General features: G+C 42.8%; 1 protein-coding gene and 1 long non-coding RNA gene across 2 annotated transcripts in view; one reads left to right on the top strand and one right to left on the bottom strand.

Moving 5' to 3' along the window:
- Window positions 1-6,536, top strand: part of DIPK2B (divergent protein kinase domain 2B) — a 267,311-nt gene extending 260,775 nt beyond the window's left edge. The window contains exon 5 of the mRNA XM_085622964.1: window positions 2,090-6,536. Coding sequence (XP_085479090.1) covers window positions 2,090-2,430 — 341 coding nt within the window. The 3' untranslated portion in view covers window positions 2,431-6,536. The remainder of the gene's footprint in view (window positions 1-2,089) is intronic.
- LOC146805688 (uncharacterized) overlaps window positions 1-16,442 on the bottom strand; it is a 254,035-nt gene that overhangs the window by 184,489 nt on the left and 53,104 nt on the right. The gene's annotated exons all lie outside the window — the stretch shown is intronic.

Below are 16,442 nucleotides of genomic sequence, written 5' to 3'. Positions count from 1 at the left end.
AACAGTTGGGATAATAATACAACAGCAGTGAGTGGATAGGTTTTAGAGCCCCGTAGCAACAATCACTATAGGGCAACATGGGCACCATGTAGTGCATTCAATGCGGATCCCCACCCTAGCGCAAAGGTCTCAGGGCCTCGCACTTAGAATCCAACACAGTGAGATACAACTACATTCCAGGGGCTTCAAAGAAAGGACATTACACATTGTAGCCCAAACAGGTTTTAGCCATTAGTACTCCTGGTGAAGTATGGAGAGGTCCTCCCCTCGCACAGTGTCCACTGCGGGGTGTCCACCAGGCACCGACAATCCCCCTCTCCATTTCTCACAGCGCACCCTGGGATTAGGGCCACCAACTCTTCCCCTTCCCTAAAGCCATTCCCACGCCACTTCCGATGTCTCGATAAAACATGCCATACCCTCTGCCTCAATGCGCAACTTGGCTGAAAAGAGCATTCACTATTTCTCCCCCTTTTCCCTCAGCACCTTTTTGACTGCTAGAAAGTTATGTCTCTACCTCTGTACTTTCAAGGTAAAGTCTGGAAAAAGGTTACTTGGTCGTTGTCGTACAGTACCAGTGGAGCAGCACGGGCTGCTTGTAATACCAATCTCAGTCGTGGAAGTTGAAGAGGCGGGCTAGGATGAGTCCCGGTGGGGCGCCCGGACGGGCTCGACCACCCAGCACTCTGTGTGCCCTCTCCACCAAGAAGAACTTAGACAGACCTTGGGGATGTAGATATTTAAGGATGAGGGCCTTTACAAATAGGTCTGCTGCAGGCCTTTCTGTCTGCTCTGGGATTCCTAGGATGTAAAAGTTGTTGCGTCTCAACCTGTCCTCATAATCTTCGAGTCTAGCTTCCAGGTTTGCATTGGCCGTCTGAAGTTCGTTAACTTGGACCTTAAGGGCCTTGGTGTCTTGAAGTAGAGTTGTCACTGTGTCTTCAATGTCCTTTACTCTGGCTCCCATATTATGTAGGTCTGCTCGCATCAGTGAACTCTCTGTCGTAACAGGGTCTGTGCGCCCTTCCTATGCTGTTCATACCCCCTGTATGGCTGCCATTATATCATGAAGGGATAAAGTGTGTCCTCTGGATGCCTGAGAGGTAGCGATGGATATGTGATCTCTGGGTGTCTCCGAGCCGTCCGACCCTTTAGGCAGAGCAAATTTATCTAGTTTGGCTTGGTGGGTCCCCTTCATATTTTTTGCGCCCGTCATGTTGTAGGCGCACTTGATTATAAATAAAGAAGGGTGGAGGATTTCAGTGGAGTATTGGCCGAACACCAGGGTACTCCCTGCTGCCTGCCCAAGGGTGCATGTGCAGTCCTCAGCGGCCTTTCGGGTTTCTCCTAGCTCGTTCGCCCCCCCTGCCACACAGAGTTTCTGTGACAATACTCTGTCAGGCTTACTTAAGAGCTGGGCCTCACACACAAATCGGGAGGGTACAGTACTCTTCTTCATACCTTTGTTAATACAGTGCTGGCGTTGCTCTCAGTCCCTCACTTCCAGGCCCCAGTGCGTACTTCACAATGGGCGCTATCACGCGCCTCAGACAAGAGTGCGGTTAATGTTGGTCTGGTCAGGCATGGTCATAGCCTCCTCCTGCACAGACCCAGTGGTTCCCCTACCTCTAATGGGGTCACAGAAGTACAAGCCTGGTGGCACAGGAGCACCTCCAAACTCAAAATGCCCCTCTCAGAATCTTAGGATAGCTGTTACACCTAGTCCCATTGAACCACAAAACTTAATCAAGTAAGGAACCACAAAATCCAACAAGGAGAAAAGCATTTAACCAATAACCAAAAAGTTGCTAAAAAGACTGCTTTTTGGACTGAAAACGAAATAGGGTTTCTCATCTCTGTTGGTTTCTTGGCTTTTGTGACAGGAGTCTTCAATATACCTTCCGACAGCAATCAGATATGATTTTTTAACCACTGTTTAGAAACAATGGCAAAGTGGTGCAAAATGTAGGCTTAAAAGTTCCGTGGAAATAAATCATTCATGTTTCACAACTGGCGTTATGAATGATGATTCTGATTTTAGCGAAAAATTGCAAACACTAACAAATGTTAATATTTGTTGTTTCAACAGGTTACCCAAAGAGTACCCCAGAAGCAGAGCACAAGGACATATTCAGCTTTTTGGCTGCAAACGGCGAAACAAAATTTCCATCTTGTGATTCAGTGAATGAGAAGCAAAACCTCGTCATGGTGTGTAAGGATGTACTACCTGATCTCTTAAGGGACAAATTCTCCAATTTCACTCAACAGAAGATAAGCCAAGTACTTAAAATGTGCGTGGACGATGCACTCTCTGATCACGAGACCATGAATGCAGGAGAAGCACTTATGCATCTGCTACAGCCACTCAGAACGTGTGAGCCTCAATTTGCGTATCGTTATCCCGATTGCAAATACAACGACCAGTACTAGAGTCTCTCTCAGAAAATTCAAAGAGAGCCGCTACAATGTTACAGCCATGTCTGTAGACCTGTTTCACTGCTGTCCTGCAAAACAGATCTCCCTCCAGGGCCAATGCAACCAAGACTGAAACATTATAAACTTTCCTAGAAACCCTTAGGGTTTGGACTTTTGTCTCAGGGATTAGGGTCCCAGCTAAGGGCCAGTTGCAATTTTCTCGGGGTTGTCCACATTTTCTCACCTTTATTAATATTTTTTCACTTTGATTATCCTATTGATTACTTACTTTGTGTTTTGACACTTTGCAGATGAACCGCAATCATTTTCAGGACTGGAATGTATTTTAATGTGTACCATACACTGAAGGACTGCAGATTTTTTAGAGTAGTTTGGTTTGTTTGTTATGTTGGAGTAGGTGAGATAACACTCCCACTTCAGCAGCGCAAACCATACATTCTTGTTTCTAGTGTCGTGTTTGCTCAGAAACAAATCACGTCTATTGATTTATAAAAACGTAGTTGTTAAAATTCAGTCTGTTGAAAATTGAGCGATACTGAAACATTAAGTAGAAAGTCCATGGCAAGTTGATAATGAAGCATGTTGGGTAGATTTATGTTAGGAGAACGAGTATCTTGCAGATCTTTGGATAAGGAATTCCCACAATTGGTCCTCTAGCCCACCACTAGCGTCACGTGACTGATTCACAAATGGGTAGCACATATCATTTTCAGTGTCTTCTTCATACATGGAAATTCTCATTTCTGATTTATCCATTTAAGACTTTGATAATTCTCCAACTGCATAGTGTATTTGCAAATACAAAAATCCACCACTCTAATGGAATTCCCGCATTGTTAAATGCAGCATTAGTGGCAGGTTTGTAGTATTCATGCATGGTTAGGTCCAACTGTAAAAGTTGTGGAGTATTCATCAAACATTACCATGTAGTATCCCATTCTGAAAATGCACGAACATTTATTCTTGTCAAGGAGAGGACTCAGTGAATCTACAGGCTGGATTTGGAAGGAACTCATCAAAATCAAAACAATGTAATTAAATTCCCGTGTTACCAATGGTTAAATTCTACACAGGTGAGTGACTAGTAGTGGAATGCTAGGGCTGTTATAGTTTTCCAGGAGTTCTTCGGCAAATGTTTGAGAATTCCACAATTGTCAGACTGTTTGTTCTGTTAGGAGGAGTAATTCAATCAGCGCACATTTACGTATTAATTTACTTACATTTTGCACTTAGATCCATTGTGATTTAAGCAAGACCTAAACAACTGCTGCATGAACAAATGGATGGATGACTAGTAATCTATTATTTACCCGTTATAAAGGGTTATATATAAAGAATGCTGGAGGCGCTGATCAACTGGATCTTTGCAATGGAGAAAAAATCCACTATATATCACAATTTGTTCTGCAACTAGTCTCTCTATTTATGGTGCAAAGGACGCCTCAAATCCTTTGTGTTACAAAGGGACAGGTCGCAAATTTGTAAATCACATGTCTCATTGGTATTAATGGGCGGGAATTGGCTAGCAGCTCCTAGCAAACTATTGTCAATGCTAGGATGAGGACAACGGGTGAGCGGAGCAGACGTCTAACCCAGCATTCAAAATCATAGTGTACCCACAAACAGCTATAACAACTGCAATCCCAACATCGGGAAGGGCATGCGCTGTCTGTATGACTACAGCTTGCACCTCTCGATGTCACCGGAGCACACAAGCAAAGTGTGAGCCATCCAATTGGGACAACTTACACTTTTTGGATGCTTAATGCCTAACTCAACATGTTTTAACTATTTCATGTTTTGCCAGTGAAAAACTAGTCATAGAGCACTTGTGCATGGCTTTGTGAATCATAAGGGAGGGGGGATGGCACTGTGACTCGATTTGCGAGTGGGTGCAATGGATGCTTTGTGATTCATAATTGCAATCGCGAATCAAAAAGGGTATTTGTGCAGTCACAAATCCAATCGCAATGATAAAAAAAATACACTTCTTGACCCACAAGTGTAAAAATCAGGGTGCACACTAATACAATTTCTTTATGGAAGAACCACAAAGCATTCTAGTGATTTCTACTATCCTGCTAGATTCTCCTTCTTTTTACTCGCATGAAATCTGACTTACGTTGAGGTTTGAGATGTGTAAGACTAGTACCAAAATCTATTATGTGCAATGAACGTACAGGGTTTTTCTAATTTTGTTTTTAAAGCACATTTTTAAAATATGAAAACATTAATTTGTTCAAATCATGGCACACAAATCACATTATGGCTAAATAGACACAATAGGGTGGACTGGAGGGATATGAAATTCAGTTTAATCAATTAAAATTAATTGAAATAGACAATGTTTCATCATATATTTCTGATTGCCTCAGAGCCAGGGTCTGGTGTCCCCCATGGTGGTGGAAGAGTATACTGGCACCCCCTGTGGCTGGCATGTGGGTCCGATACTCTGTGGTTACAGCAACTGCCAGATGTTCTGCCAGATGTTGAGAGGTGGAGTGTGTTGTGGTGCGGCGGGGTCCCTCTCCCCCACCCCGCTATCCTGGTTCCACTTGGGGAGAATACGCCACCCCCGGTGGGTCTGTCATCTGCCTGTGCCTTGCCCCTCCTAGTCGTGGGGGTTTCGGGGGAATGACTGGGGAGTACTCTTAGGCTGGGTATTCTAATGTTGCCCCCACTCGCTACTGCTGCTTGTTTTCACTTTAGTATAATAATGTTTCATTGAGATGATTTGCAATGTTCTTCCTTTGTAAGTACACTGATAAATTGATGCTACTTTGGTTTGTACTTGAGGCATATACTCAGCTACTACCATACTTTAATTGTACTTTGCTGTTATGCATTGTTTATTGCTTTGATCTCAATCAACACGTTTAAAAAACTATATTGCTGATTGCTTCCTCCTCTGGCTTTACATTAATTTATATTATAACAAGTCTACTAAATCTTCAATCATCAGAAATCTTGATTTACAAACCTTTAGGATTTGATTCTTTACCATTACAATTATGAATCAACTATATAAACTTCAAGCAGCTCCACTGCCACTTATCAAAGTTTCATATAAGGGGTTTAGCATAGGTTATGAGTTAATGCTTCATTTTCAGATAGTACAGCTTGGAAACAGTGGGTAAGGTTTGTCCTTTTCAGTTTCTGAACTGTGCTGTCTGAGAGAAATATCGGATTAAATTAATTCACTTTACGCCCTGCTGGCACATAAAACAGGCACTTGGCTCTGCACTGCACCACAGAAGTTCAGCGTGATAGGGCCCCCATACCTGCATCACCAAATTTTAGTTGCACACATTGGGCCAACTTCACAAAGATATTACATGTGTAGATTTATTGATGCGTACATTTACGCTTGCACTAGATGTAAATCTACACTTTTTTGCTATTAACCATTTCCGATTGTAATAATAATAATGTATTGCATATCAGTTAAGATTGTCCCAGTTAGCATACAAAATAGCACAACAGGCATGTCAAAAGAATAGTTTGTCTAAAAAGCTGGCAAACTTAAATAATTAATAATCTGAATAAAATCTATCAAGTCCAACATGAACTCATAAATATCACAGCTTCTGGATAGCCATTTCTAATACTTTTATCAATGGAAAAATCAAAAAGTCACCTATGCCTTGAAAACAAGTTGTAATTTACTTGAGTGTTTGCATGAATGTTCAGGTGATAAAATAAAGACACAATATAGTTTTCCTAATGTGACAGTGTAACTGCAGATTGAGTTACTTAACAATTTATATTTGTAGCTACAGAGTCTGCAATGTTTCATAACAATGCTGGTGTTGGAATGCCAGGCTGCCCTAATTTCCAACATTGATAGCTATAGAAAGCTGAATGTTAAATATCTTGTGCATGTGCCTGTTTTCTGATGAGCACAGATATATTACTGAGGCTCCAAGAGCCCTTTAGAAGCAATAATAGTTTTCCTTGGTTTGTAATTTAAAATGTTTTCAGAATTATTGCTAAAATATGTTAGTTTGACTTGCTATTTCATTTTTACTTTAAAATCTGTATTGTTTAAGTTGTTTTGTCATTCTTCTTGTATATTAAACTATATTAAAATGTTTTACAGATTTTGTAACCATATTGTTTTCTTATCAGAAAGGGTGGCATTGATCTCTTCCCTGTTGATAGATTTTAAATGATATTCTTTTGCTTTCCTTAATCTGTGGCAGTATTGGCAAATTGGGCATTAATCTTATTAGCCTTGCTGGGGAGGATACATTCGAAACCGGGTTGTACCGATGGAGTAGAATTAGGTAAGTAGAAAATATATCTTAGTCTTATTTCTTTTTAGATTTACAATGAAGTACATACTTTAATGTCTCCACCCACTGAAACAAGAGGATAGAGACGTCTAAAACTGAATTTACACAGGTGAGTGACTACTAGTGGAATGCTAGGGCTGTTATAGTTTTCCAGGAGTTCTTCTGCAATTGTTTGAGAATTCCACAAATGTCAGACTGTTTGTTCTGTTAGGAGGAGTAATCCAATAAGCGCACATTTCCATATTCATTTACTTATATTTTGCACTTTAGATCCATTGTGATTTAAGCAAGACCTAAACAACTGCTGCATGAACAAATGGATGGATGGCTAGTAATCTATTATTTACCCGTAATAAAGGGTTATATATAAAGAATGCTGGAGGCACTGATCAACTGGATCTTTGCAATGGAGAAAGAATCCACTATATAGCACAATTTGTTCTGCAACTAGTCTCTGTATTTATGGTGCAAAGGACGCCTCAAATCCTTTGTTTTACAAAGGGACAGGTTGCAAATTTGAAAATCACATGTCTCATTGATATTAATGTGTGGGAATTGGCTAGCAGCTCCTAGCAAAATATTGTCAATGCTGGGATGAGGACAACGGGTGACCGGAGCAGACGTCTAACCCAGCATTCAAAATCATAGTGTACCCATAAACAGCTACAACAACTGCAGTCCCAACACCAGGAAGGGCATGCGCAGTCTGTATGACTGCATCCTGCACCTCTCGATGTCACTGGAGTGCACAAGCAAAGTGTGAGCCATCAAATTGGGACAACTTACACTTTTTTCATGCTTAATGCCTACACTCAACATGTTTTAACTATTTCATGTTTTGCAAGTGCAAAACTAGTCATAGAGCACTTGTGCATGGCTTTGTGAATCATAAGGGAGGGGGGATGGTACTGTGACTCAATTGCGAGTGGGTGCAATGCGTGCTTTGTGATTTAAAATTGCAATCACGAATCAAACAGGATATTTGTGCAGACACAAATCCAATCGAAATGATAAAAAAATACACTTCTTGATCTACAAGTGTAAAAATCAGGGTGCACACTAATACAATTTCTTTATGGAAGAACTACAAAGCTTTCTTTCCTTAATCTGTGGCAGTATTGGTAAATTGGGCATTAATCGTATTAGCCATTTTGGAAAGGATACATTCTAAACAGAGTTGTACCGATGGAGTAGAATTAGCTAGGTAGAAAATATATCTTACTCTTATTTATTTTTAGATTTACATATAAGTACAGATGTTAATGTCTTCACCCACTGAAACAAGAGGTTAGAGACGTCTAAAACTGAATTTACAAGAGCAAAGTTATTATAAGTAACTTTAGGCTCATAGGAAGAGATCTCAACCTCCATAGCACATATCTCTCTGGGGTAAAGTACCGGGAAAAAAATAACAAACCTTATTGTTTAAAAAATACTAATATTTTAATGTAAAATTATAATGTAAATTACATTAAAATAATTATTAGCCTTGAACTAATACAATAAACGGTTACAGCACATTTATTCATCAAATTAAATGTTTATTAAATTGTTTAATAATTAAAATATATTGATTTATTTAACAAATAGTGAGCCAGATGTGCTAAAGACTAGATGCAAAATACTGGTCACGATTTGCAACCAATATTTTTGCTACCAGTTTGGTGTTTTGCAAACAGTCCTATCTACTGATAGGTCCATGCGCAAAATATCAAATAATGGTGCATCACAATTCGATCTACCTCATGAATATTAACTATGCGTGTTGCAAATTGCGACCCACTATGATTAGCTGTCATCAAAGAGATGGTGGCCTGCTGGGGTGCAGACCACGATGTCTGTGATTTCATTAAATAAGGCAGTCTATTAAAAAAAATGCAGCCCTTAAAGGAAAACAGAATGAGTTTAACTACTCTTAAAATAATTTTTGCCATAATTCACAAAGGGGAAGGGGTTCTGTGGGACCCCTCCACATTTCCAAGTGGGTCACCAATACTTTTGTGTAATCTGTAAAATATTAATGTTTAGTGACCTCTTTCTGTCACAAAACATTAATACATCCCATTCGAAATCGCTATTTGGAAGGGATGCCCTAAACACTGCCCTACCAAATATGGATTCAGTATGTAGTTGTAAACCCAAACTGCAATTCAGTAGCATGTTACCGAATTGCAATTTGTGTTTGGTACATAGCAATAGCCCATATATTAGTTGCGAACCTTCTGATTTAAAAAAAACTTTGCCCTTATTAACATTTTAATATATAATTACTATTTAGTAAATGTAAGTAAAAGTTATGTTTTTAATTAAATTAAAATAATGTTACATTTTCAAAAAATATTTTTAAATAAGTTAACTTATTTTTTTAAATTATAAAATATTTGAAATGTAAATGTAATGTACATTTTCAATACTGAAAATAATGTAATATACATATCTATTGATTTTACAAGTTGAAATAACTTCAATAATTTAATATTTCCCATGGGATTTTAGAATTTTAAGTCCCTACCCCCATTATCTTCTATGGAGATGAGTTGCAGTACCTGTGAGGGGCCATTTGTTGAGCTAGATTTACTGCAAGGCTAGCTGGAGTACCTTTATGACTGTATTGTAGCCTTTTGGGCTGTTCTAACTTAATTAGACTTAATTGTACTTTTTGAACCAGAATGGTATTACTCTTTTGTGTGCGAGTGCCTGTATTAGCATGCCTCTCTCCTTACCCCTCTCTATACATATCCTATTTTGTAGTAAATATCATCTCTTTTCAAGCCACTCCTTTGGTCCCTCCCACATTTACTACTAAAGGCATTATTACAATGAGGGTCGGAGGCTTTTCGAGCCTCATCGCGGTTTCAGTTCCAACAGCTGCATTACAATGCGTGTGGTCAAAACTGAAATCGGCTGGTCATTCTGGATGGCTTCAGACAGGCTCAGGTCAGAGACCGGCACGTAATCCCAATGGATGACGTTTCCGTTGAGATTACCATGCTCGGTTTCTGACAGGCTTTCCAAGCCAGGCTTTCGGGCATGGAAAGTGAGTTTGGGGGCCCATAGCAGGGCCCCCTTCTCTCTGCCGTCTCCGGTTGGTGGCCAAGGGGGCACCTACTGCTGGTTTACAACTGCAGCACAAGCATCCATTGAGTAATGGGAGTATGCAACTGCACCATGTGAGGTTGCATTGTGATCACGGTGTCGGTGTTCGGTCCTGAGACCGCTACGGTGTCAGTCGGAGACATCGTATCGAGCGCTAAGTAGTAAACTTACATGTGTGGAGATCTCCCTTTACAAATGAAAGAAAATGTTGAGATTTCCACTTGCGGGTTTGTGAATTGCATTCTGTAGAAAGTAGTATTAACATAGTACTACTTTAAGTACTTCAAAATGCCCTTTGTGAATTGGGCCCATTCTCTTTAAAAGGGCTCCATTCAGAAAAATCTGTCATATTTTTACTCTTGTAAATGTACTCCTACGTCAAGCGACTATTTTGATTATTTCAGAATTCAGAAAGTTTGCCAAAGTACTCCTGGGAGCTGCAACTGTTGCAATTTTCCCAGGTTTCTCCTGGAATTCTTTTCGAACTCCATTTTCATATGAACAGCTATAAAACTGTATACTTGCTCTTGCGTTAATCCCTGCCCAAGAACATATAAACTTAATAACTTGCATTGAGAAACTTCTACTGCCCTAGCAATTTTGGGGATGTCCCTCTCGCATTCCCAGTATGTATACTGATTTATTCCTGCTCTTGACATGACTAAATCTCAGATAGTATTCAGAGTTGGAAAGTGCCTTACATATGTTTCTGAGTACTCAGAAACTCACTAATTTGTGGCTGTTCATTTATTTTGCAAAGCATTCATGCACTAGAAAATCTGAAGAATGCCTGTGCTTGGTTTCTTTTTTTTTTTTTTTCTTTAAAAAAAAAATATCTTTATTATTTTTTTTTCTTTTTTTTTTCCTTATTATGTTCCACATTTGTCCATATTCATATAACACATTACAAAACTGAAATGTCAAAAGTGTTGTTCCATCAGTACATTACAACATCTCAACAACACTATCATAAAGCAACAACTCATAATATAACAGTGTTCTTTAATGTGTGATGATACATCAACTTGTTACCAACAAATCGCTTCTCAGAGCAGTTGTGCGATTGCCTGTCCTCCGCACCGTTACACAGTGTCCAATCGGCGTTGCAGAAAGGATTTGGCCATTGAAGGGAAGAGAAGTCGCCAATATCATTTGACAGCATCGTTGATATCAGTGGAGTCAGTATATGCGAACAAACCTCAATCTGAGCAGATGGTGGAGATAGGTTCAGATGGCCAACGCACTAGGCCGACGAGTGGATTCGTCCCAAAGAAAAGGAATATGGAGAAACTTACTCGCACCAACAAAATATACAATTTTATAGGGACAATTTCAAACAACATGTTAAAAGGGCTGCCATCAAAAATCAATCGGGATAGCTTTTACAGTACAGGGCGTGAGTCTGTGTAGTGTGGTAGTCACGAAATGCCAATACACTAGGGTGAAACTCGGACTCATGTAGGTGTTGGGGGCTAGTGTTGAGAGGGAGGTGCCGGAACAGAAGGGGGGCAGGGATTTGTTGCAGCAGACCTACTCTACCAGGCGACATTCAATGAGATGTGTTTGCTCGCCGATGCCTGTGCTTGGTTTCTTGATTATAAAAACAGAATCCTCTAGCCTGGGGCTGGGTTTAATCTCCAAAAATAAGTATGTTTCACTAATAAGAAATGTGGTTTACAGAAGGAATATTCATAGAACTGAAGAATGCATGGATAAGCACCCCTAAACCAGTCATAAGTTCCCTGATCTCCGTCCCACTGACACTACTTTCCTTTATGTTACAGCTCTAAGAGAAAGGAAAAAAATGCTTTTATTATTGACGCCACCAAGACCCCAACATGTCTCTCAGAGCTGACTTGCTGGACTGTGAATGCATTTATCCTCAAAATTATGATATCCAACACCTTGACATATGTAGTTTTCCCAATTATCTAAAACCCTTCCAAACTCAAGATAGACACTTAAATTCACATACAATGTTATCAAATCCTAGCATACAAACAGGGCACTCTACAAATATACATAACATCACAAACAGAGGACTACACATACTTGTTTACACACCCACTTGACACTCTACAGTTGGACTTCATCCGTAACTTTTTATGAGAAATGTACTGCTGGTGATGGTGAAGCAATGCAAGCACAGCATTTTTGGTCAAATTTACAAACCTAGACCAAAACATCTGCCTTCAGCAAAAGGTTTGGTTCATTAATCCTTTTTTCAAGGTGACAGAAAACTACAGTCACATAATTCAAGATTACGCATTGGATTTGCTTCGTCTGTTACACAGTTTAGGCTTCAGAACTAGCCTTTGCACTGTTCAAAATCTTCCTAGATAACATATTCTGGTCTAGGCAATACTGATTCCACAAATATGCTGTTTAACAGCAAAGCGTCTACCAAACAGCCGTCTGTGCAAACAAATGGACTCACGCAACTCTATTTGTGAGGTGTAACCAGAAAACCAACACCAGAAAAATAGCAACAATTGGCTTGGCTACGGTAAACATCGTTTACCACACATGCGATACAACGCATGCTATTACAATGCGTCATTACAACAACTGCGTTAAGTCGCATACCATTACAATGCAAGTCGGTACAACGACTTTCTGTAGGGGGCAGAAGGTGTATTTAAAATTCAACACCTTCCCTACTGTTGCACAGACTGGAGTTGGAATAGTAAGTTATACTATGTCAAAATCCAGCGCCCTTCTCCCCCACAGCAAGTCGTTGTAATGAATTGCGTTGTAATGGTATGCAATGTAACAATGCGGTCGTTGTAATGGCTGCTCTGTAATGGCTTGCATTGTAAACGCATGCAATGTAAAGTTGCCTGTTCTTTGGCTACATCACAAATTATCTAACTACGCAACGAAATCCGGTCCATTTTTAACAAACACTAATCACAACTAACATCGCCAATATTGCATGATTTAATCTCACCCTATAACGATAATACAGCCAAAGTCTCATTCCTGTGTATGAACAAAGCAAAACGAGGTTTATAAATCATAAATCTCTCTCAAATATTTAAACACACATATTAGCTTAGAAAGCCGGGACCCGTACTCCTTAATAACCTGGTCAATGATTCTTGTTGTGCAGCATAAGAGGTAAAGAAAAAACTCCTTTCACAATATATAAAATTCAATGTATCCAAACTGCTATGTAAAAAGTCAGATTAACCACTAAATGCAGGTTGGTTTGTTTATTACAAACTCTGAAACAGCGTAATGTACACCAAACTAAGCATTATGGTATAGAAATACAAAGAAAATAGGATGAAGCCAAATCTCCGGAACATATTCACCCTTTATAACAAAAAGAAAATGCACGTTGGATTGCGTCACAATTCCATTTAGAGACCCCTACAAGTCCCTAATTATCCCTACACTACCTTAAAGTGGAAACCTTAACCTAAGGAAAGTTCTGTAAAGATGGAAGAGAAAAGGTGTCAGCCGTCAGAGCCTTCCAAAGAAGTAATTCTAACCGGGTCATGTAGTATAAAGCCACAAAAAGCTAAGATGAGGTCTGTACCTCAAGGCGTCCTAAAGCAAAGGGTCAGCGGTCCCTAACTGTGCTACAACATAAGCAATCACTGTATTAAGGCACCTCACACAATTATACTAGTATTTTTTCATTATTCCAGCATCCTCTCTCTGCCTTCATGTTCACAAGATGAGATATTTTATACATCCTTGGAGCCATCTCCTTTTCCCACGAGACCTTGTCACCCATCCGTTATCACATGTCTTCTTCTCAGGCCTCTCTATCTACTAGGAACAACGGGGCAGATTTACAAGCCATATGCGACACATTTGGGCAGCCGTTGCGTCACTTCTGTGACGCAGCGTCGTCGTAAACAATGCGCCACGTTGCGACATCTATACAACGTGCCGCATCGAGGGAGATGCGTCACGTTGTAAAGCCCTTCGCTACATTATGCCTGTATCAGGTATAATGTATGAAGGGTGGGCGTTCCGTCGCAAGAAAGCCTGGTAAAAGTGATGCAGTGAAATCTACAAGATTTCACTGAGTCACTTTTATGACGCCGCTGCATCAAAACCTTATGCCTGCTTGAAGCAGGCATGAGGAGTGACGCAGTATGTTAGGAATGAGCCACCCTTGAGCATTGATGGAGTTGTACTGCCGTGGGACACGACTCCAGCAATGCGCTGCCCTTACGACACAACATGTGACACGCATCTGTCTATCCTTGCGCCACTGTGTGCCGCAATGTAAATGCGACGCATCCGTGGTGACGCAAGGGTATTTTTGCGTTTCGCATCTTTACTGGCGCATCCCTGCTAATATGCAGAGATTCACCAGTCCTTGTTAATCTGCCCCAACAACTTTCTCTCAACTATTGAAGCCTTGTCCACCTGCAGTGGGAACGCAAGATACATGCAACATTCCACAGTGCAAGCAGAAATGCGAATTAAAACGTTTAGCTGGAAAATATATTGGAAATGAATTTCAGGCCAATAGTTGGGCTAAATTAACAATGCAGAGGTTACATTATGTGCACCCTTCTACAAGCAAATAAGCCATACTTTCAGTATATACTTTTAACAGTTATAAATTACAAACTGCATAAAATTGGTGTCATGAGTTTAATATTAAACAAAATTAGCAAAACACTTTTAATTGCTATTCCCCTAACTAAATATTAATGCACTCTTTCGTCAATTGCATTTCTAAGGTACACTTGTAATTCGCGTTACTCATGAGGGTACTTTAACATATAATACTCCTCTTTCTTCTTTTCATGTATTAGTCACGGAGAATAGACTACTCCTGATTGTAACGCACTCCTACTGTCAATTCAACAAAGGGTCCCAAACTACTCTCCTCCATAGCCAACAATCTAAGTAGTATACGGAGGGCTGCAAAATTGAATTGCTACGTAAAATGCGCATTAATCAACTGCGACAACAGAAACCATAGCAGAAAATCTACTTTGTGCAATTTTATTTAAAAATAAAATAATGGGGGCGTGGCCAAGATGGCGGAGTGAGCGGTCGCACTCTCCGGGAACTCCCGAAACCCCAGGCCCCTGGACCGCGATTCTTAGCAGTATCTCCCCCATATCTGCTGGGAGATCGCGGAGGAAGAAGGGGACTGCCAACGACCCGGCGGTGGGGCTCAGCGTGGCCCCCGAACGATATCGCAGGAGGCCGCGGAGGGCAGGCGCGGGACGGCGCAGCAGAGAGGGGCCGAGAGCTGGAGTCTGCCGACGCGGACCACGGTGCGGAGCCGCAGCACTCCCGAGGCTGGGCCGGCGAGAACCAACCCCAACTGCCGGAGTAACCGGGAACGGGACTGCCAGAAGACCCCCCCGGGGAGAGGTCGATTGGAAACGGCGGGAGGCGGAGCCGAGGCCGGGGACCGGAACCACTGCGCTGCGCGGAGCTGGGGGCGCGGCCTACAGGCGGACAACGAGGTGGAGAGTGACGGCGGAGCCGCGCATCGGAGGCATCGGTGAGGAGGTACTCTGGAGGGACAGCCTGTGCGGCGGCCGGTCCTGGCATCCGCGGGGGACGCGGCGGATGGCCCCGCTAGCCGCCTGACGTCAGAGGAGGTGCAGCAGAGAGGTACAGGGCCCAGTGAGGAGTGCGGAGGAGCGTGAGGGGTGAGCGTGGCAGGAGAGGAGGTCGAGGTGCACCCGGCGGCCTGGCCAAGGGCCCGGCACGCATCTACCTGGGGGAGTCGCCCCTGTATAGCACAGAGACGGAAAGTTCACTTTGCGGAGTAGCCGGTGAACCCCGGAGGTCTGAAATAGCGGAACTGGGCACGGATCGGGCGACCTAGGCCCCGGGGAGGACACGTGGCATCTTACGAGGAACAGCCAGGGGCCCGCGAAGGGCGCCACCTGCGTGACCGGGGCCGGGTGGAGGACCCCCCCCGGGCCGGCGCTGTTACCTGGGAAGGACTGCAGAGAGAGAACGTAGGCCCCACGGACTCGCGCTGCCACCCAGGGGTGAGAGGCTGCAGCATCGGGGCTGAAGGCCCGAGAGAGGAGTAGGCCGCGGAGACCCGCCTGCGGGGTGTCACGTCAACGGGCCCGAGAGGTGAGGTGTGGGCTCGGCGGGGCCCTGGTGGTGGTGGGCTGGTGCCGCCCGACCAACCGACGCAGCAGGAGGACGGGTGACCAAAGGAGCGTGGGGTGAGCCCCTGAGGGCTAGCGCTGCCGGCGGGCGAGTTGAGCACCCGAGACACAGGAAGAGCCGGCCGCCCCCTCCCAATGGCGGGCAGCAGAAGCAGCAAGAAGGGGGACCGCACTCTCCCGGAGATGCTCAGCAGGAACCACCAGAGGGTGGACAGGGGGCAATCGTCGCCGGGCTCCTCCGGGGGTACGCAGGAGACGGACGAGAAAGAGCCGTCGGTGACTAGAGCCTTCATGGAGTCACTCTTCAGCTCCCTCAGGGATGACTTCCAAACGCTGAAACAGGAGGTCGCCGGGGAGATGCGAGAGGTGCGCAGAGAGGTGGACGGCCTGGGAGAGCGGGTGGCTTCCATGGAGGGTGCTGGTCAGAGGAGGGACGAGGACATTGAGCAGTTGCAGCAGGAGGTGCTGCGCCTCCGAGACCAACAGCTCGACCTTCAAG

This window comes from Triturus cristatus, chromosome 8 (assembly GCF_964204655.1).
Source record: "Triturus cristatus chromosome 8, aTriCri1.1, whole genome shotgun sequence".
In the NCBI taxonomy this organism is placed as follows: Eukaryota; Metazoa; Chordata; class Amphibia; order Caudata; family Salamandridae; genus Triturus; species Triturus cristatus.
The sequence above is the reverse complement of the archived record's forward strand: the minus strand, read 5'-3'. Positions and strand labels throughout refer to the sequence as shown.